At 34.4% G+C, this 23218-nt stretch overlaps 1 protein-coding gene across 2 annotated transcripts; it reads right to left on the bottom strand.

Annotated features, from left to right (window-relative positions):
- Window positions 1–4407: 4407 nt before the first annotated feature.
- Window positions 4408–19161, bottom strand: LOC126828496 (galactoside alpha-(1,2)-fucosyltransferase 2). 2 transcript variants are annotated; one of them, XM_050558311.2, is made up of 3 exons: window positions 18898–19161; window positions 14337–14413; window positions 4408–13627 (listed from the first exon to the last, which is right to left on the bottom strand). In XM_050558311.2, the coding sequence occupies exons 2-3, from the start codon at window positions 14362–14364 to the stop codon at window positions 12651–12653; spliced, it is 1005 nt and encodes a 334-aa protein (XP_050414268.1). In that variant the 5' UTR covers window positions 14365–14413; window positions 18898–19161; the 3' UTR covers window positions 4408–12650. The 2 variants fall into 2 exon arrangements, with proteins under 2 accessions (XP_050414268.1, XP_050414339.1); XM_050558382.2 differs by having other exon boundaries at window positions 19026–19161.
- Window positions 19162–23218: the final 4057 nt, after the last annotated feature.

Raw genomic sequence — 23218 nt, 5'->3', positions numbered from 1 at the left:
TATCATCGACCTTATTTTGTCGTGCTGTCGTATCATCGATCGTAAGATCTGTCAACACTCTACCTACAGGCCGCGAATCTAGATGGAATTTGTTCAAATTTGGCACAATCATTACTTTCAAAGAAAGGATGGCACTCTCGGAGGTAAATGCATGACCGAAGCACTACTGTCACATTGAAACCTTCTTTTTTTTTTTTTTTAAAATCTGTTTTTCTTCGAGCAACTGTTTCCCTTGTTTCAAGTTAAATGGCAACCCTACTCCTTGTCACGTACAACCGGGGATTCGAAACCACGCCAGTTGACTCAATGACAGGCTGCGAATCGTTTTATCCATCTCATTCAAAAAAAACTCCTGCAACTATTGGGGTGACGTGCTGCACTATGATAAAAATAATGCTGTGATTTTAAAGAATGTGGCCCGATTTGGTTTTTCTACAATCACCTTCCCACCCTGTCTTCTGATATCACTTTTAAACTATCGCTCCAGTCATCTATAAATATTGGTGGGTGTCGTACACATGGCAATGAATGCTTACTTGTTCGATACCTCCCGACACCACTTTTTCTTCAAGGAATTAACTTGGCTAACTCACTTTGGTCCTGCTATTGTAATTCTAGATTTTTTAATATAATACCAAATATAATTCACTTGTGGGCACAAAATGTTTCATTATTTTGAGAAAACAAATAATTAATCAACGTTTTCCTACTATCTCTTTTATATTTATCAAATCTGCTACTTAGGCCTATATATGATGTAATGAGTACAGCTGTATTTTTGTGACTTGTAGAAAGAGACTAGGACAATAAGTCGACATCTCGACGTTACGATAAAAATAACACGATGTCGTATGATTGCGTCAATACTGTCGTGATGTTGTGTTGTCGCGTTATGAAAAGGGCGAGATTTAACATGGCCACTATCAGCCACCATACATCAAATTTGGATATTAACCTATTATTTTTTTTGTCCCCCGCCTTTATCATGGTTAACATCACATCAAATATGTACACCTTCGTGTTCTAGGATACACATAGATTCATAAAAACGCTATACCACAACATTTCAGCGTATAAAAGTAGCAAAAAAGGCGATAAAAAGACAACGATGTTATACGGACCTTTCCGTATGAAAGCTGTTCTATACGTGCTGCCGTATCCGTGTGCCGTATCACATATGAGAAATACACACACATTGATGACGTCACACACAAAATCCATACGGATACGCGATGCAGACCAGGAATTTACGCTTTCCAAAAGTCTGTAATATCCAAGTCTACTTTGATGTATGCTCTCACTAATACTGTTGTTATGTTGTGTTGTCGGGTTATGAAAATGGCGAAAAAATGTACATGGCCACTATCAGCCATCATAATATTGGGAAAAAACTACTTTAGAAAATCGTGAGTAGAAAATCTGAAGTGGAAAGTCGAAAGTCAAAAGTTGACAGCAGAAAGCCGAAAGTCAAAAGTTGATAGTAGAAAGTAGAAATTATGTCCATGAAAGTAGAATTATGGCGATTAAAAGTTGAAAAGCTTGAGGTTTCTGCAGACTAAGTAGTACAGTACATAAATTTATAGGTTTTCACCCTTTTAGATAAAAAATTTCCCCATTTACTTCAGATTTTCTACTTTTTACTGTTGAATTTCTGCTTTTTACTCTAGATTGCATTTTGAGCCCGATACCCCGCCATAAGTTATGAGTGTATCAAGAATAGCGTAATCTCGATTTTCATTGCTACCGTTGTTACAATAAAGAGTCTTGATTATCTGTTTTAAATTAAATGCTGATTGTGTTTCAGTTCATTCAAAATCACAACCATCGGATGATCTACAGAGTTTATTATAGGCTTGTCATGTGAATAAATGTCTAATTAATAATTTATATAACATTTGAGGCCAAAAGATAGAACTGCATCTTTAATATGAATATAGAACAAAACAAAACGTCATCCAGTCAAAGGTCACCTTTTATTTAGCCTTGAATGTTGGGGGCTTAATTGCCCGTCATTGCAGTAGAGTAGGCCTAAGGGCAGAAAAATATAAATAATTACTCTATGAGAAAATGTTGTTCAAGACGCAGTAAGAAAAAGATTACATTTGCCCTTTTAAGTTAAGGGACCGAGGAACTCCAATTCAATTCAACCCATAAATTTGGTAGAAATCCATTAAGGAGTTGAAAATGTCTGTTTTTCCAAGAACTACTCAACCCAGTTCTGAAGAAAATGTCAAAAGATAGGTTGCCAGGCAATCAAACATATGACCACAGCAGCTAAGTTGTCTGGGCAGTCCATAATTTTAAAGTCTATGGGATAGTAGCTTTAGCCTCTAGAGCATCTACAAGACTTTTCAAAGCAATCAAGGGCCATAACTCTGGCAGTAATTATCAGAAATTGTTGAAAATAAATAGGCGCCATCGTCGCATTGCCGTAAACACTGTGTATAAATCTAAATTCAATCGGATATTAAGATACATTGTGGGAGATTAGATAAAGAGCTAGCAGTTCTCACTATAATAGTTAAAACCTAGATAATGTAAAAGGAATTTGCTGAAAATTTCAGTCAAATTGATCCACTCTGAACTGAGATTTTAGCGATTGAATTTTCGGCCTAGCCTCGATCATCATTACTAAAGTCAGTACGATAGAAAACATAGTCTTGATTATCCATTTCATGATTAAATCAAGAATGAAAGTGGAGAAGCAAATGGTATCCTGATCCAGTAAACATCGCAGGCTAGCGTTGACATCGCGAGTTGATTATGGTCTGGATATGTTAATTAATGTCTAATTAATAATTTAGATAACATTTCAGGCCTAAAGAAAGACCTGCAATAGGCAGATTTAGCTCTTGCATAATGTATGTTTAAATTAAGCATGTAGAGCGTCCACAAGATTTTTCAAAGTGTTCAAGGGCCATGACTCCGCAGTAGGTTTCTTCGTTTCTTTACACTGTGTAAATTTAACGTCTATCGTGTAGTAACTTTAGCCTCAAGAGCATTCACTAGATTTTTCAAAGAAATCAAGGGCCATAACTATAGCAGTAATTATCGGAAATTATGACCTTAAACACTGTGTATAAATTTACAGTCAATCGGATATTAACTTTAGCCTCAAGAGTGTCCACCAGATTTTTCAAACTGATCAAGGGCTGTAACTCTTGTAGTAATTATAGGAAATCATTGAAAATCAAAAGGCTTCTACATCTTATGACCTTAAACAATGTGTATAAATTGAAAGTTAATTGGATATTAACTTTAGCCTCTAGAGCATTCACAAGCAATAGAGGACACAGGACCAACAGCAATATACAATCGCATTTCAATGTGGGAGTATAAAGATAGGTTGCCAGGCAACGAAACATACGCCCACAGCAGCTAACTCGTCCGGGCAGTCAACAAGAGTTGTCACATATTTATATTTTTCGGCAATGAAACATTTATAATGCATTAAAATCTGATTAAGAGTAACAACTCATTAAGTAATTATCAGAAAACCATTAGAATTTGTTTGGTTTTTATAAAGTTTTGCCCCATGCTAACGTTTAGTATAGGAAACTTTTAACATCATGGATTTAGCTGTTAAAGTCATAAAAATTCATTGAAAATCAATATACTTGTTTGTCTCAAGACCTTACACTCTGTGTATGAATCTGAAGTCAATCGGATGATAACTTTAGCTTCTAGAGGGTCACAAGGTTTTTAAAAGTGATCAAGGGCCATAACTTTGGCAGTAATTATCGGAAATCGTTGAAAATCAATACGATTCTTCGTCACATGACCTCAAACACTCTGCATCAGTTTAAAGTCAATCGGATATTAACTTTAGCCTCTAGAGCATTTACAAGATTTTTTGAAGTGATCAAGGGCCATAACTCTGGCAGTAATTATCAAATATTCGCTGTAAATGAATAAACTTCTTCGTCTCATGACCTTAAACACTGTGTATAAATTTAAACTCAATCAGATATTAACTTTAGCCTCTAGAGCGTCCACAAGATTTTTCAAAGTGATCAAGGGTCATAACTCTGGCAGTAATTATCTGAAATCACTGAAAATCAATAGGCTTCTTCGTCTAATGACCTTTAACACTGTGTATAAATTTAAAGTCAATCGGATATTAACTTTAGCCTTTAGAGCATTTACAAGATTTTTTGAAGTCATCAAGGGCCATAACTCTGGCAGTATTTATCGAAAATCGCTGAAAATGAATAAACTTCTTCGTCTCATGACCTTAAACACTGTGTATAAATTTAAACTCAATCGGATATTAACTTTAGTCTCTAAGAGCGTCCACAAGATTTTTCAAAGTGATCAAGGGCCATAACTCTGGCAGTAATTATCGGAAATTGCTGAAAATCAATAGGCTTTTTCGTCTCATGACCTTAAACACTGTGTATTAATTTAAAGTCAATCGGATATTAACTTTGACCTCTAGAGCGTCCATAAGATTTTTTGAAGTGATCAAGGGCCATAACTCTGGAAGTAATTATCGGAAATCGCTGAAAATCAATAGGTTTCTTCCTCTCATGACCTTAAACACTGTGTATAAATTTAAAGTCAATCGGATATTAACTCTGACCTCTAGAGCGTCCACAAGATTTTTTGAAGCGATCAAGGGCCATAACTCTGGCAGTAATTATCGGAAATCGCTGAAAATCAATAGGCTTTTTCGTCTCATGACCTTAAACACTGTTTATAAATTTAAAGTCAATCAGATATTAACTTTAGCCTCTAGAGCGTCCACAAGCAATTGTGGACGCCGTTCGGACGGGGGCGACGACAATATACGACCACATTTCAATGTGGGCGTATAAAAAGTGAAAGGACAGGGGACGTTAAAAAAAGCTATTTCACACACACACGGGATGGTATGGCATAAATCATTTGACCAATCCACTAATAAAATCAAAGACAATTCTTGTCTTTATATTTTTATTATTGCATATAAATAACATTATATATTCATTATATCAATTTACTTGCTGGCAATATAATTCTGTTAGAACTTCATTAAATACTTTTCAGGCTAGAATTATCTAGAGTTTTATAACATAATATACATGTCATACATAGAATTATCTAGAGCTTTATAACATAATAATATAACATAATATACATTTCAGACTGAGAATTATCTAGAGCTTCATAATATATATTTTAGTCTTAGAATGATTAAGAGCTTCAGTAGGCTACATATATATTTCAGACTTAGTTACACAATATACACTTAGACTAAGCATGATCTACAGCTCCATTACACATTTCATCCAGGGCTTCATTACATATACATGTCAGATTTAGGGACTGGACATAATATAAATATTGGATTTCGTATTAGACCTCTATTACATGATATGTATTTATTTTGTGATTTCTAGTCACATTACATACATAATATATGTCCAGACTTTATAAACAATTTACATTTTGAGTTAGTTAAAACAATTTACATTTTGATTTAGTTAAACAATTTACATTTTGATTTAGTTAAAACAATTTACATTTTGATTTATAGTTAAAACAATTTACATTTTGATTTAGTTAAACAATTTACATTTTGATTTAGTTAAATAATGTACATTTTGAATTTGATTAACCATTTACATTTTGATTTAGATAAACAATGTACATTTTGATTTTGATAACCATTTACTTTTTGATTTAGCATATTTCACACTAATGATTTATGATGATTTAAATATTTAATTTAGTTGATTTAAATATTTAATTTAGTTGATAAAAACCTCAATGTGCCAGATGACCAATAATTACAAATGTGTTTTATAGAGATTAATCTATCAGTTTGATTAAAAAAAAAAAAAAAAAAGGTTAGGTCATTGTGTTCTCAATGTTTGTAGATAGGAATCAATCAAAAGGCAGATTTAGCTCTTGCATAATGTATGTTTAAAGGATAACAATGTTCAGTGACAAAAAAGATCCTGCCGTAAAATCAACAAAAGGTAATGTGAACTTGAGACAGACACAACTTATGAGTTATGTTAGGATTGTATTATTTATGGCCCAATGTTCTTTTTGGTGTATGGTCTAATTTAAACATTTCTAATAATATAGTCAACACATGTGCTATCAACAATTAGTTTGTTTTAACTAACAGTGAGAATCTCAAAACCACTAGTGCCTAGTTTGAAATTGATATTGTTCATCAGTATGAGAAATGACAAAATATCACCCCCATAATGGATATAACAAGCCAACAGTGAGGCTGATGTCCCCCGCCGAAATAGGAAAATAATTAGAGGACACATATAAAAATCAAATTGCGTATCGCTCTGCTTACCCTGAGCAGAAAATGCTCATTATCAAACTTAGTCAAGGTATTACTGTAATGAAACTATACACCAAGTTTCATCAATCTCACTTAATTAGAACTAAAGTTATCGTGTCCCAAAGCATCAACCAATCAAATTGCTTATCTCTGCTTACCCTAAGCGGAAAATGCTCATCTTCGAACTCCATCAAGGCATTGACCTAATCAACACATACACCAAGTTTGAACATTCTAGCTCAATTAGGAAGAGAGTTATCGTGCCCCAAAGTATCAACCAATCAAATTGCTTATCTCTGCTTACCCTAAGCGGAAAATGCTCATCTTCGAACTCCATCAAGGCATTGACCTAATAAACACATACACCAAGTTTGAACATTCTAGCTCAATTAAAAGTTATCGTGTCCCAAAGCATCAACCAATCAAATTGCTTATCTCTGCTTACCCTAAGCGGAAAATGCTCATCTTCGAACTCCATCAAGGCATTGACCTAATCAACACATACACCAAGTTTGAACATTCTAGCCCAATTAGGAAGAGAGTTATCGTGTCCCAAAGCATCAACCAATCAAATTGCTTATCTCTGCTTACCCTAAGCGGAAAATGCTCATCTTCGAACTCCATCAAGGCATTGACCTAATAAACACATACACCAAGTTTGAACATTCTAGCTCAATTAGGAAGAGAGTTATTGTGTCCCAAAAAGTGTGACGGACGGACAGACGGACAGACAGACAGACAGACGGACAGACAGACGGGCGAACCCATTTTAATAGTCCCCTGCTTTCTTCGAAAGGCGGGGGACAATTATAGCCATGTGCAGTGCCGGATTTAGACATAAGCTAAAACAAGCTACAGCTTATTAAAGGGCCTCAAAATCTACAGCAGTCTAACAATTATTTTTTAATTTTAAAATGCTAAATGCTTTTTTATATGTAACAGTACTGTATATATATATTTTTTTTTTCCAAGTTTTGTGGCGATCTGTTATGGACAGTTATGGTATATGGTATAATGACTTTTTAACAAGGAGCCTCCAGGCTCTATATAGCTTAGGATCTCAACTGTGTCCATAAATCAAATCCACTTTATAAAGTTATATTGTGATATCACAATTAATGATTTGCATCAATGAAATTGAATCACAATGTGATCCTATTAATTCATTATAAAAACTAACGTCTCTTTCTAAAAAGCTTGGTGTGTATGTATGCCTACGTAATTTGGAGACGACGATGGCATCATGCATTGTCCACTGACAAACTTCCTTAACAGGAACCTTGCAAACCCCCTCCTGCAAAAATTCCTGGATCTGCCCCTGTCTACAGTATTCAAATAACCATAAAATTTATATACATCTCTATATGTATTAAGTAAATCGAAATGATTATTGGCCTATAAATATGAATTAGATTACTGGTACAGATAATGCTGTGACCAACATATAATCTTTGTTTTCCTTCAATAGATATCTAATTTATTTCAAATGATAGATGAAGTTCTTCAGAAGAACTGTAAGAGATGCAGAATATCAATTTTCATGAAAAACTCAAGATGTAATGAGAGGCTGTAATGCAGATATATTCCCACCTGCCCACCTGAAGTTTTCGGGAACGACTACAGCCAAGCAAAGATGATTTTGATTTAAAAAAAAAATATTTGAAAGGATAAGTGACAAAGTTAATAATTTATGTAAAATTAAGCCATAAAACAAAATCTTCTCAGTAATGTTAGACAAAAGTTGAGGACAATTTTCATTGTATACATGAACATATAACCACTATACTTAATTTGGGACACTAGATATATATTTTATTCTTTTTTTGGTAAATAATAATGGAATATATAGTGTAGTAATATAGTATTAATTTTCATTGGTTTAGATGTTCAGCATAAGCGATGATATATTAAAAATTTAACTAATAATTTGATAAATATGAAGAGGCAAATATGAAAGAGGTCAGACATTGCTATATGAATTACACCTATAATATTCTCTTACATTATTTGCAGGTAGAATATAATGTGGAAGCTGCTTCAAGCTGTGGTAATCTCAACAACCAAGATTAAAATTGCCAAGTCAAATTTATCATAAGTGGTCACAATTCCAACAATTATGTTAGTGGGTCCTGTGAATATGACACAATATATTTCTTAATGTACCAATAAATGTATATATTTACAACTTTCAAGTTAAAACTCATACTTTAAAATGTTTCTAATATACAAAACATATCAATGAAATAAAATATTCTGGAGAATAAATTATGACTCGCATATTATGCAAGTTAATTCTTTATCTTTATGGAAAGGGTTTGAGGTGCGGACATTAAATCTAATTTTTCTTCTGCCATATGTGGGATCAAATAACCCATGACAATATTGGTGAAACATCATTGATTCAATGTAATATTTTTGACAAAAAATTCACCTGCCTAATAGCTGCATGAGACTGATTACACTATTGATAATGTCTGGTCCACAAAGATCATCATGATAGTATAAGTTAAATGCTGCCAGCTGTTTGCCTTTAACAGCCCATCTAGCAGTTTTTATTGCATTCATATACAATGCAGTACCCGAAATAAAACCGTTAATATCTGACTTATATGCTATACACATTCTTGGTATTCTCCTGAGATTCCCATTATTTATTGTCTTGACTCTTGACAAGATATCACAATCATCTGAGATTCCCATCATAGTCTTGACAAGATATCATCACAATCATCTTGTTAATGGAACTGTACATGCACATTAATTGGCATAGTCAGTCTTGTGCAGCCATTTTAAATGTGGTTGAGGGTGACAGTGATCTGTAAAGATTTTTGGAATATGGCCACTTTTACCTCAAGATTTAAGTGCAATACATTATATGATATGTGACAAAATACATGTAAAAATAGAAATATGGCAATATATAATATATTATAAACAATCAATAACAAATAAAATACTTAAAGTAAATAAAAACAATCTCGTCTATGATTGTGACCTGATTATCCTGACTTCAAATTCAATATATGGAGTATTGCAATATTTTGTATAAAATTTAAAGCTGTTGGGAGGCAAGGTAATATAATATATCATACTGAATACGAGATACATAAAACAAAGCATATAATATACATACATATACCCGGTATAAAATAACATCATCTTCACCACGTCAAACTCAAGATTCGCTAAAGAGAAAAATATGTAATTGACCATTTTCAGTATTATGTCACCATGTTCTGGTTAACTTTTCTGGTGACATCATATCATCACATGACATCAATGCTATTTCAATGAATTCAATGACATTAATGTTAATTAAGTGCTAATTTGACAATGTATTTGTACCCACCAATTCAGCTGCAAGTTATGTTATTGGATACTTATGAAAAATGTTTTATTGTCTTCAGTTTACCACTACTTATTAATAAAGAAGTGTAAGGGATCAAAAGATGTCTCATTTGTTGACAATATTATAACAAATGTACTGAACAGAAAGTGTAAAGGGATATCGTACTCAATTAAAAGGCTTTGATATTGTGAATGTATTGCTGACATTTTGTAAGAATATCTTGTTGCAGGAACTAAAAGAGGTATATGACACCAGTTTTAATAGAAATTTACTGTATATAGATACATTTTAAAGATACCTTCCCGGTACAAACTGGGTGATTTGATGATATATTTGGACTAAAAACATATTCAAACTAATTAATCTATCAAAAATTTCCTTCAAATCTCTCTAAAAACATTGTGTTTTTGAGAAAATACCCCAAGCTATAAAATATCTATTAAAAAGAAGTCATGTTTGTGTCATGTGACTTGCCAAGAGCTTAGACAATCTGCACGTGCCATCTATGACAAAACTCGAGCCGACAGCCCTTAAAGGTGTTGAGCAGTCCAAAATGCACATTTTAAAGCGAGCACTGTAATTTTTGTTCATAAGATATGACATTTTTTGTTATTGGGGGTGATGAACTACATATTAATCACCAAAAACAATACCAATTTTATTTACCATCTATGTTTCAAATTTGACTCAAAAGCATGATAATAAAGGGTGCTAATGACAACAAAAGTTGAATTTCCTCAGTTGTGTCTGCATGGATTTTCATCAGATTTGGCATGAACAATGCTAAATGTAATTCCAAACATATTGCGTCCTTGCACTTGTTCGGAAGGCATAAGAAATATCAATGGGACTAGTCAGAAGATTCATACTCTGATCACAGTAGCTCGGCAAGGCACAGTTGCTACTCCCTGTAAGGTTTGCACAATAACCTTTGCCTACCTCAATCCGCTGCTGTATGTTAAAAATTAAGCTTATACATCAGAAAATAAAATACTATATAATAGTTTGATGTTTGTACAAAGTTTCAAAAGGATTTCTTGAACGGATAATGAAATCGGGACAGATGGACAACTACTGTAATAGGTTGATGTGTGTACAAAGTTTCAAAAAGATATCTTGAACGGTTTATGAGTTATGCTCGGATTGCTCCGGAAATGAAATCAGGACGGACGGACAACTACTGTAATAGGTTGACGTGTGTACATGCTAAACAGAGATATTCACAAGCTAAAAATGTGATTTTTCGTACAATCAGGGGCCATAATCCATGAAGTTACTGTCCGATACAGAAAGGAACCGAGATCTTAGGGTGATAAACCTATATTTCAAGTTTCATTGAAATCGGTTAAAAATTGCGACCTGTAGACTGTTAACAAACAATTGTGGACGGACGGACGGACAGGGGCGACGACAATATACATCCACATGAAAATGTGGGCGTATAAAAATATATGTTATAGTATATGGCCTTAAGCAAACAAATCCAAAATTATACCTCTCCATGTCTTAAAAAACTTGTTGAGATATGGCCATTTGAAATTAGGGTACTGAAAAGGATCATGAATTCAGTAATTTTTACAGGTTTTCTGGTGCTTTAAACTCACATTTCTGGAGTAGAACTTTCTGACTTTGTAATCTAAGACAACTTTTGGTGAAGTTTACGAATTTAGCATCACACACAATGTGCGATTCACACAGTTCGTGCCACCAGGTGGCAAAATGTGGAACAAGTGAACTATTCACTTTTTTTTCAGGATTTCCACAGCCTCTGGCAAAGTCACTATTGAGTACTTATACCCCTCAAATGTGTCTATATAGAGTGATGTTTGCGTTGAATACGAATATGCAATCATTTTGGATCTACATTGTATTGTTCTAATTTTTTTTGCCTACCAAATTAGAAAGATAGGTTGCCAGGCAACGAAACATACGCCCACAGCGGCTAAATCGTCCGAGCGGTTGACAAGGGATGTCGCATATTTAATCCTTTGGTAGGTAATTAGGGGCCTTTACAAGACAGTTCCATACAGATCAGATTATAATTTTTGCCATAACTCTAGAAGTAATACACAGAAATTGCAGAAATTCAATAGGCTTCTTCATTTCACTAATTCAAATAATGCACATAAATTTCAGAAAGATAGGATGATAACTTTTGGCGTTAAAGCGTTCACAAGGTTAAACAAAGTGAAACAAGGGCCATAACTCTAGAAGTAATAAACGGAAATTGCTGAAATTCAATAGGCTTCTTCGTGTCCCTAATTTAAATATTCCATACAAATTTCACAAAGATCGGATGTTAACTTTTGGCATTAGAGCGTTCACAAGGTTCAATAAAGTGAAACAACGGCCATGGCTCTAGAAGTAATACACAGAAATTGCTGAAATTCAATAGGCTTCTTCATCTCACTAATGTAAACAACATAATTTTAAAACAATTGGATGATAACTTTTGGCGTTCACAAGAAATTGTGGACGATGGACGGGGGCGACAGCAATATATGTCTACATTTCTATGTGGGCGTATAAAAAATGGTTATTCCGCTTCACAAATTGGAATATTGGGTTTTGACAATCAGATTAAAATTACTTCTGAAAGACCCGTCATATTTATCATTTTTGATCAACTTTTATCATATTAGAAATGTGAGTTTAAAGCACCTGGAAACCTGAAAAAAATAACTGAATTTATGATCCGTTTCAGCACCCTCATTTCAAATTGCCATACCTCAGCAAGTTTTTGACCTAGAAAGGTAAAATTTTGGATTTGTTAGTTTAAGGCCATATACTAGACCTATAACATATTTTTTATTATTTTTTGGGAGGGGGTGATGTTCCCACCATAGGTTCAGTTGATATGGAATGACCCCTATACAAGTTGTGGGACCGATCCCAGGCTAGTATGTGATAAGGAGGAGCATTGTCTGCCTAACTTCATGCGTTTTCTCTCGGTAACAACTGTTTCCGGAGTTTAAGAAAAATGACTTGTAATCCCAATCCAATCGTATCATGCTATCTCATCCCAATCCAACCAGGGTAAAAAAAGGTCTCTTTGTAGTCGCTGGCCCAATTTTTAGCCAATGGAGTACCAGGTCTAAATGGCATGTCATAATAAATTATAATCCCTCTGGCGAGGAATCCCGTCCACCAACCAAACGTTCCGACAGTCATAATAAAATGATCACATAATGTCAACGCTGCCATGTCATATTCTCGCTTCGTACCGTTGATAAAAACAGCATTTGGATCCGTTATAGCCTTTTTGGTCCAAACCATATCATTGGAACAAACAACATATACGATATCCCCTTTCACACGATCACGGATATATTTCATAGCTGTGGCTAAATATTTCTCATCAGCAACCTTGTAGCCATAATTTTTAAAATAGTCATTAGTTATCATATCCCCCCTTCTGACATGGATACCTACTAAAGTCACTTCCCGTGATATTTTCCCGAGAGTTCCTAGTGCTTCAGCAAGCAGACGTTTCGCTTGTGTTAAGACTTGCGGATGAAACTGAATCTGCTGGCGAAGATCATCATCATAATCTCTCCAATAAACCCAAGATTGGAAATAGCCTTCAAAATGAAGGTCGGTATTATTTGACACGGCTATGATACTACTGTCGTAACCAACATCATATTTATCCTCATATTTCTTGGAATATCGGCAAACTCTGTGGCCCCTCTCATCAAATGATGTATTAGGAATTTGAAATACTTGTTGTAATTGGCCCAGTTCATCTTTGGAGACGAGAAGGGTGAGATTTCTATCTTTAGCTAGACCGTACGAGAATGCATACTGAAACAATAAATTTCCTAATCCACCCTGAAAGACGGTACAGCAGAAATGGGGTCTTGATTGATCGTAAGAGTACACGGTGTCAAATGTCGCATATAGAAGACGATAAATCTGATTGGAATAGCCTTTATATCGTAACATCAGAAAACACACAAAGAATATACTCAGCACGATTCCCAGTCTACCTGAAAATACAAACAAAGGGAATAAACCCAAGAAATAGAGAGAGGGATGGGGTTTAATGTCCACTCGACACAAACTAGGTCATTTCGGGACTAACATATGGTTCAATTTTTCCATAATTCGCTTGCGCGTAGGGGTCTTTAGCAGTGGGAGGAAACCGGAGGTCCCAGAGAAAACCCACGAGGTTGGACAGGCGACCCTACTCCTTGTCACGTACAACTGGGGATTCGAAACCACACCAGTTGACTCAATGACAGACTTTATGATACAGCGCACATGTGCTAACCATTCAGCCATCCAACCCCCCACCCAAGAAATAAATACAAAACCATTTACTATATTTTTAAAATGGGGATGTAAGTACATTGTGTATCAGTCATAGTGTGGAGTTGCACTACATTTTGGTTCCTGTTTTTGTCATATACTTGCCTGTCTTAATTGTATGTGATGGAAACTGATAAGTTGAAGAATTTACTTATTAGTCAATTTAACCTTAAAATGGGATCTTTTAAATGCACCACCAATTTGTATTTGGGGCCTTGGTTTTTCATCCCCGGCACACTCTTCCTTGTCAGACAAGTGAGAACCAGGAATTAAAAATCTAGCAGCTTCTCCTCAGTCTGCACAGGTAATCCAAGACTGGCAGGATAACCCACATGACATAAGTAACATAAATATTGAAGAAAAACAGAAGTTATTTATTATACATACCCCTTCTCATCCTCATTCTTCTTAGCATTCTGTTTTAAAAAATAAATTATTTCAAACACATCTTACTCTTCTGAGACCTACAAAACATAAGGAATAGGGTTAAACGTCACATCAACACAGTAAACTTTATTCCTATGGTTAAGTTGGCAATTTGAGAATTTTGCCCGAACAATTTTCCCTATGCTTCTGTAAATCCCAACTGCCAACTGGGATTCAGACATACAAAATCTCACTATTATAATCATATAATTTATATATTTAATATCTAAGATCTGACATATCATTTAGTCTAGTTATTACCCAGATTTGTGGCACCCACAAGAAGTTTTAGTCAAATTTGATCTAAATTTTGTAAAGACCAATTTTGTGTATGGGTGTGCAGATATGAAAAAACAAATTTGGCCTTGAAAATAATCTGACTGTGAAAATGGAGAGTATTTCTCGACATACACCACTACTGAAATTCAGCATAACCAAATAGGTTAAAAATACAACTTTTACCTTAATATGCCCGCATATCTTTGTACCGTACAGAAGTCTTTTCGAGAAATGCTTCACTTCGAATTGGTAAAGCAAATATTAGATAGTTACATGTACCACAATCTAATCATAATCTATTTTTCAAAGATTTTATTTTCACTCAGTGAGTCAGCCTCTTGACATTAAATGTTATGATGTTGTTATTAAGTTAACTGTTGTATTAGACATATATTCCAGGTCAAAAGTACAGTGTAACTGCTGTGAGCAATTTAAATGGTTCAATGTTCCGGTAGGCTACACTGCATCTATTCATAGTTGTACATACTGGTACATCACATTAATTTATTCTAGAATGCTTTACAATAATACACATATGGGCCATTAGCCTATGCCATTTAAATACCTCGAGGATATTGTAAGGACCATGCTTTATAATATGATCTGGTTGTTGAGGGGCTACATATAGCAGATTCTAATGGTAGAGGGGATCTTACATGCAATTTTGAGAAAATAAAGTGGGAACGATCAAGCAGTATCAGGATGGTAGTGTGTCATACTCCTCGCAGTGATTCGTTTGATTAGAGCTAATCCCACTACTCACTGCTGTATAGAAGACAAATTCTTGTTCTAAATTCTGACTGGTCAATAGTCCGATTAACAACTAATAGCTAACTGCGTAACAATAACAAACAGAGCTCCAAATTGGACAAAATATATTTACAGAACGTTACGTCATGACTCACGATTTTATTATGCCCAATTAACCAGTGCATAGCAGAATATTGAAGAAAAACTAATTGTGTGACAAACAAGGTTATCAGCACGGATTATAATGTAAACAATACTGTTTTGAGTCGAACGACACTTTCACCGTTTTTAATACCTTAAATCACTGTCCAAAGTGTTAGAAAAGGCTCCTGATTAAAAGAAGGGCTGTCATGTTGCTGTGCTTTGTGATAGATTTGATTGAACGGGAAAAATAGACACACTCCCTCAAAAGCACAAGTATCAGAAGCTAATCCAGCAATGGCCAGAGAGGGAATTTCTCGGGCCATTGCTTCAGGAATATGGTAGTGTGTTTGCATATAAACCTTTGGTGGATAGCTCCAATACTCATACTCTCTGTGTTCAGGTGTCAATCTTTGCATATCGTTGCATGAACCACAGAACTGTAGGAGTTAACTGATGCGGATCCAAATCATATCTTTTAAATCAAAATGGTCAAGCGATGCTAGGCAGACATTTCTATTTCAAGCCCAAAACGAAAGACATGCATAGACTACTATTAGTACTATATTATGCATGTGTAATGCAGGGAAACTAAGAATGAACTGTCAAACTCAGTGAAAAACGTTATGGTACTTGATTAATTTGAAGATGCAAATGTACATGTAACAGATAAATCTGCCTATTGCAGATCTATTTTATTCCCATGACAAGGCCATAATCATCTCTCTAAACCATCATCGGATGGCTGAGATATCAAATGGATTAGACAATAGCCATATCTTCGTTAAACATTAAAATGGAAAACCAAGACTTTGTTTATTATAATAGCAATAAATGGTACTTGGCAATCAAGACTATTTACACTATTTATTGTCAAAACTTTAAACATTCATAACTTCACTCAGATGAATGAAATTTTCAATACTAGCCTGTCCATTTTTCATTATATATTTATTATAGTGAGCACATCCAGAATTTTATCTAAATCTTGCCTAATGCATCTTTAACTACTAATATGAATAATACTTGCAGTTATGTCGCTACATGTACATTGTTGTACTGTTGTGTATATTTAATTCGGCAAAATATTTTAAAACTATATCATTTTTAAAGGAGCTAAATCGCTAATATTTGGGACCTTGAAATTGACACAAATGGGTGGCACTGCATATAATAATGTAATATGTAATATATAAACTGATTTACATTAAATCATTTCCGTTTTTACTATAATTTCAAATCAGTTATGTTCGGCGAAATACGCCAGAAGTCTCAATCGAATGACAATCTCTAGCGTCTAGTTATTCTAGTCTACATAGTATTTATTGCGTATACTCTCCAGATATGAATATATTTATGCCGTCACCGTTTGACATGACTTGCGGAATATGTCTAGCCTCGTTCGTCGAGTCCCTTGTTAAAAATGGGCCTGAAACGCATTATGGTACACAATTCGTGTACCAATGGTAAAATGTTTATTTTGTCTTAAATATTGGATATCAGAAGCCCATCTTTTCCTGGTAAGATCACAACATCAATGTTGATTTAAATTGACAAATAATTTGTGTTTTCAATGTCGAAGACTTTGCATGATATTGAGTTAGAGACTTTTAAGACCTGTTTTGAGTGCAGGCATTTTAGGTGAGGCTAATGATTGTTATTTATTGCAGTCAGGGCCGGATTAAGACCCATAAAGATCCTAGGTACTTTGGCGCCCCATTTAAATTATAAACCATTATAAACCACAAAATAAATTTGTATGTGTCAAAATGAGGTTTATACACGTCATTATTAATTAAGAAAAAACAGGTGACAGTAAGAAAAGAAAAAACAATGAAAAACTAATTTCTAGTTGTCTTTTGTTTTATTCAATCAGAGACTATTGAACTTGATGATATTTTTTTTTTCTTATAAGCAATATTCTATTCAGAAATTGAAAGGGATTAAAGAACAGGCATAGCTTACATGTATATGACCTCTCTCCTAAATACAAGAATACATGTGTAAATGTGGATAAATAAAAGAAACAAGTGGGTAAACAACAAAATAACACAATAAATGAGTACATAATCAACAATAGTTTGTATTATATTTACACATAGGCTACGCAGTTGTTCATGTTCGCATTTTGGTTATGATCGATATAGATGTTACACTGATCTTAAAACCTACTGCTGCTGTCAAAAAACAAGTAGTAGACCATTTTAACGATGGTTAACAGATTATGTGTATTGATAAACTTGGTTGGCAAAAGATTTATAGATATTTTGTGTGCATCAGAATGTAAGGAGAAATGTAAAAGAAAATGACTGGTACCTTCGAAGGAATGACCACAATCACACCTGGGACTGTCCGAAATGTCTTAAATATTTATACCCATTCAGGTCATTGCAACTTCAAGGTAGACGAAGACAACTGTTTGATTTTTATATTTGCCAAAGTTGAAATAAGGGGGTATATTTTTATCTTTATCAATTATTTTAGATTTTTAATTTACTTATAGAGGTCGAATTCTTAATACTTAGATCAAGGCTATTCCATTCTTTTAAGGTAGAAGGTATAAAGGATTTAGTAAAGTCGTTAGACAAAAGTAATCAGTTAAATTATTGCTATTACAAAGATTATAAGGAGTTTTGGAAAATGAATTAAATTGTGGAGGTATGGAGGTTTAGCTGATTCATAATTTTGTACATTAAGATGAGTTTGTGACGTCTTCGCTTCTCTTGCCGAGTGTAATGTGTAGGTTAAATTTACCTTTCGTTATCAAGTACAGCACATGGGTCATTTATTGTATAGACCTCTAAAGGAACGGCAACCGATTATCAGGTCAACCAACATAAAAATTGACCCGAAATCTTAAAAGGGTTACGTGTCCGGATAAGCAGTTTTGACGTTCACGCCCAAACGACTCGATATTTTGAACTGAAACTTTGAGACAAGGTAAATACACCATTCCTCTATATTTTGGCGTTTAAACAGCAGACTTTTATTTTTGAGACTGTTCAAATTGGGATAGTCCCTTTAACATTTTAAGATCACTATTTAAGACAGTCGTGCATGCGGTTGGGTCATTAATTTTTAGATAAATATGTTAGTGTTGTCTGCAAAGAGTCGATTTTATATTCTTAACAATAATCATTTATATATCAATTTTTCAGGAGATACAAAAACAAAATAAAATTCTACTAAATTGATGAATCAAGTTGTTGTTTTCATATGTTATATTACATGGGGTGTTGCTGATATCCGTGTACTTTAAAAAGGAACTAAAGGGCTCCAACCAAATGGTAAATATATAGCCTATGCACATCACACAAATCACGTTTTTAGAGACAGTCCTGTATGCACTCACCTCACCTGCTCGAGCGACGTACCGGTAATAAAAAAAAAAGAGTCCACAGTTTGTCACAAAAGTGACAAAATATTGGCTAACGCTATGATCACGATCCTTAATTATACAGCTGCTTAATTCCGATATACCTTCATTGCCAGTTCTAAATATGATCTTAGCATAAATACTGAGGCCATTCACAGTTTTTCTTGTGTAAATTAACCGGTAATTTTTATGAAAATTTGTTATTAATTTTCCATGAAATGACAACAGTAATTCCTGACATGGGAGATAATTCTCATGTATTTCTGTTGTAGCGGAGTAAAATGACTCCTATGTTGAAATAGATTACTTTTGGAAGCTATTGGTCTTATTTTACAGAGTTTTAATTATATTTTACGCTTCATGAATCCTTAAATATTTTGATATTCTATATTGTAGCGTAAATCTGTTATTTCTTCGATTTTTATTAACTGAAATTCATCATTGGACAATATTAACGCACCTCTAAGTTCGGAATCGTGCGGAATCTCTCACGTACATATTTCAGCACCCGGATTCGAAATAAGTTAGTAACCATATTTCTAGAGCCAATCATATATGGAAAATTTATTTACCACGTCTATATTTAAATAGGCGTTATGTAAGACCTAAATCTACCCATTGCAGGTCTTGGTTTGGGCTTAAATGTTATATTATAAATTATTGGAGATACCGGGGTGACAGTTTGAATTGACTCCCGGTGTGTGTTTGCTCCTGGGCATTTGAGCATGTCCGAAACTGTTGTTAGCGTTAACAACGAAACTATATCTACTTACTGTTTTTTTTTTTTTAGATGGTTCCTGATCACTGATCAGTTCAGGAAAAAGTATTACGTATTTGGTTCGAGATTGTCAGGAATAAAGTACTTGTTATTATCGTGATTAGCTGTTGTTGTAGTGATCAGTAGTTACACAATATACGGATCTAAGTTGATTGGCTTGTAATTAATACTTCTATCGTTCGTCATTTGTTGCCGTTGTGTTTTTTTTTAGTGATTACGTTACACTTTTTGAGGTTTTAACTATGTTTTAATAATTAAAAATTTTGCAGATTGAATATTGGCCTTTATATGACTTGGGATTTCTCTGTATCATTGTTATTTTAATTTTGAACTTCTTATTAACATTTTTACAACTTCACAATATAGCCTATCTGTTTTATTACTCATAAGTGCTGGATATTGCTGACCTTCAACAATATGTTCATCAGCCAACTCATAAAGCAGGCCACATCCTTGATTGGATTGTCACTCGTCAAGATTGTATCTTGATAGAAGACGTCAAAATAGGCGATATACAGATCGCCGATCACTCACCCGATTAGATTTTATTACATACTTCGAGAAGGTATTTGTTGAGTAATAAAACCTTCCAGTAGTTTATCGAGGGCTGGCCGTCCTTACCGCACGGTACAAATATTATCACCACTAGAAGCAACAAATTCCAGAACAAGCCAGAACTCATACCAAAATGGCCGCTTTATACAAATGAGTATTTAGGGGAATACTAACAGGAACCCTAACCCTTTTAAGAGAAGTAAAAACTAAATTAGACCCAAGTTCAGTCTTTTAAAAAGGGTTAGAGTTAGGGTTCGGGTTAGTTATCCCCAAAATTCTCATTGATATAAAGCGGCCATTTTGGACTCCGGAAGCACCCGAACCTCGATAAACTACTAGAAGGTTTTATTTGTACCGTGCGGTAAGGACGGCCAGCCCTCGATAAACTACTAGAAGGTTTTATTACTCAACAAATACCTTCTCGAAGTATGTAATAAAATCTAATCGGGTGGATCACTACCTGGTATCTTCAAAATGGAATTTTGAAAAGCCCCAACCCGATAAACTGTTCAAGTCTATTCGAAAGATACGATCCATTCAGTTTGACGTTTTCCGCGCTGGCCTTGCTTCATTTGACCTAGTTTGTAACCCTCCTCAAGACCCAGATGATCTTGCTGTCCTGTACAACACGAAGCTGCTCACCATCGTGGATCAACATGCTCCAATCGTTACAAGACAGATTATACCCCAACCTGGCACTAACTGGTATAACACCGAGGTACGTGATACAAAGAAAAGTCGTCGTTTGGCTGAACGGAAATGGAGGTCTACACATCTTGAGGTACATCGGCAATTATATAAAGATGAAAGAGCCAGAGTATCTAAAACTATTAGAGAGGCTAAGTCATGCTACTGTCTGAAGATGTCAACTCTCTTGATAAGTGTCATTCCTTGATTAGTTAAGAGTTTTATAAAGAGTTGGTCATTGCTATAATAATTCAAAAATAGATGATAAGAAAAGAAAATGTTGAAAATTTCAACCAAATTACTTTGTTCTGAACGGAATTCTCACTGTTGGAAGTTTGGACTAGAAATAGGCGTCTGCACCGTTTATGAGAATTGGCGATCATTTGATTGACAGACGATAACTCCACCCACATATTCTCAATTATCAAGTAACATGCTCAATGGCTATGGTAGCCTCGCTTGGCAGGCCTTTCATCACCAGTTTCCGATGGTGACATCAACGGCTAACGGTAAACGTTATCTTGGTCCGCCATTTATTGATTTAATTTTAAATGGACGACTGTTTAAATCCAAACTGTATCGAAGCCATCCGTGGGTCTACAGAGAGTTGATTTTGAGCTTGTCGTGTAAATAAAGGTCTAATTAATAATTTCTATAACATCTGAAGCCCAAATAAAAAATTGCAATAGGCAGATTTAGCTCTTGCATAATGTATGTTTAATTAGACATTTAGGCCTACTATAGTTTTGTATAATAGGATCGGTAGTTAATTTCTTATAGAATTCTATAGAATATTTTAAGAAACTATAGAAAAATAACTATAGATTCATTGCTGCTGCTGGTAAAACTATAGTTTTCTATAGAACTAACATGTATCCCCAAGTCAGTTGTGTAATCCTATAGTTTTTAAAGATTTGGTGATAAAAACTATAGTTGTCTATACTTGTATTCTTAAGTCAGTTGTGTAATCCTATAGATGTCTATGATATTGTATTGAAAACTGTAGAAAAATATTTATTTTATATATTTTTTAGAATTAAACATTATAATACAACAGAGGGGTAGATTTTATAGTTGTCTGTAGAATGTATATGCATACTTAAACCAGTTTAACACTATAGTTTCCTACATAATGTAGGAACAATGTTCTAAGATTTCATAATTTGTTGATCTGTCTTCTGTTCATAGTTTACTATAACTGAGTATACGTGATGCACTTAAATGGGTTCTGTATAGGCCTATAGCTTTCAGCAGAATCGTCCTAGATGATGTGATCCTGGCGTTCAATATTAATTTACCTTAATTTATTGTAATATCAAATGACAATAAGCTTATCACGAATAAAAATTTCAAGGTCAATGTAGATATTGTGGCTGACAGGTCTCATTTTCTTATGCTCTTCCGTCGACTAAGAGAAATGCGACGCCGACGAGGCAACGGGTCTGCCAAAATAATTTTACCCTATATCCAGTACAGTTGGCCCTAGCTATGAGAACGTAGCTAAAACGTTTAGATATACTTTCGTGTTTGTTTTTAGTGTATAGCCTACGATTGGATGCATATAGTCTCACCTAGCAAAATTAATTTCTTATTAATACATCTTAAAAATAAGTTAATTTTATAGTATTAGGACTAATTAAATATACCCGGCCCAATGTAGTGAAACAACTTTTGTTTACCTTCAAATATTGTTGTAGTAAAGTTTATCAAGCGGTATTTTAAACAGAATGATACGACATTCATAACCATGTGCATTAGTTTTACGCGACCCATTAAAGTTCTCTACTTGCAATTTAAATTGCCTATTCGCATATTTTGATTGGCTGTTGTACACGGCATATATTTAGCCCCGCCTTCATGACGTCTTTAAAGTAAGACGTCAGACATTCCATTTTAAAATGCCGGGTAAAGCGAGCTTTTAACGCTTCGATCGGAAAGAGTGGATTATGTGCTTAATTGTACATGTACTTGGATGCGACAGAAATGTAATACATAACAATAATCAATCGTTGTTTTCAAATTGGCAGTTTTGCTTATTGAAGTACGATTTAATTCACATCGGATTCTTCAAGAAGGAGCTATAGTATAGTATCATCTCGATACATGAAGAGTCGAGAGCATCATCGGTATCCCCAGTGCTCATTCCGTTTTACTCCACTATACCCTGGGTTAATCCATAGGGTTTCCACGATTTCAAATTATCTGTCCTGACCTTGATTGTGGCTAAAGTCTACGAACCAACCAAAAAAACTGTTTACAATCCAGTCGTTTCGCGTT

The sequence above is a fragment of the Patella vulgata genome, chromosome 1, assembly GCF_932274485.2.
Source record: "Patella vulgata chromosome 1, xgPatVulg1.2, whole genome shotgun sequence".
Classification (NCBI taxonomy): domain Eukaryota; kingdom Metazoa; phylum Mollusca; class Gastropoda; family Patellidae; genus Patella; species Patella vulgata.
This window is presented reverse-complemented; position numbering and strand designations above follow the sequence as displayed.

Excerpts from the sequence above, each read along its gene's own strand:
- LOC126828496 (XM_050558311.2), bottom strand. The coding sequence starts at position 14,364 with ATGCTAAGAAGAATGAGGATGAGAAGGG. Across the intron at positions 13,628-14,336 it reads AAGAATGAGGATGAGAAGGG|GTAGACTGGGAATCGTGCTG; the intron begins GTATGTATAATA and ends TTGTATTTTCAG.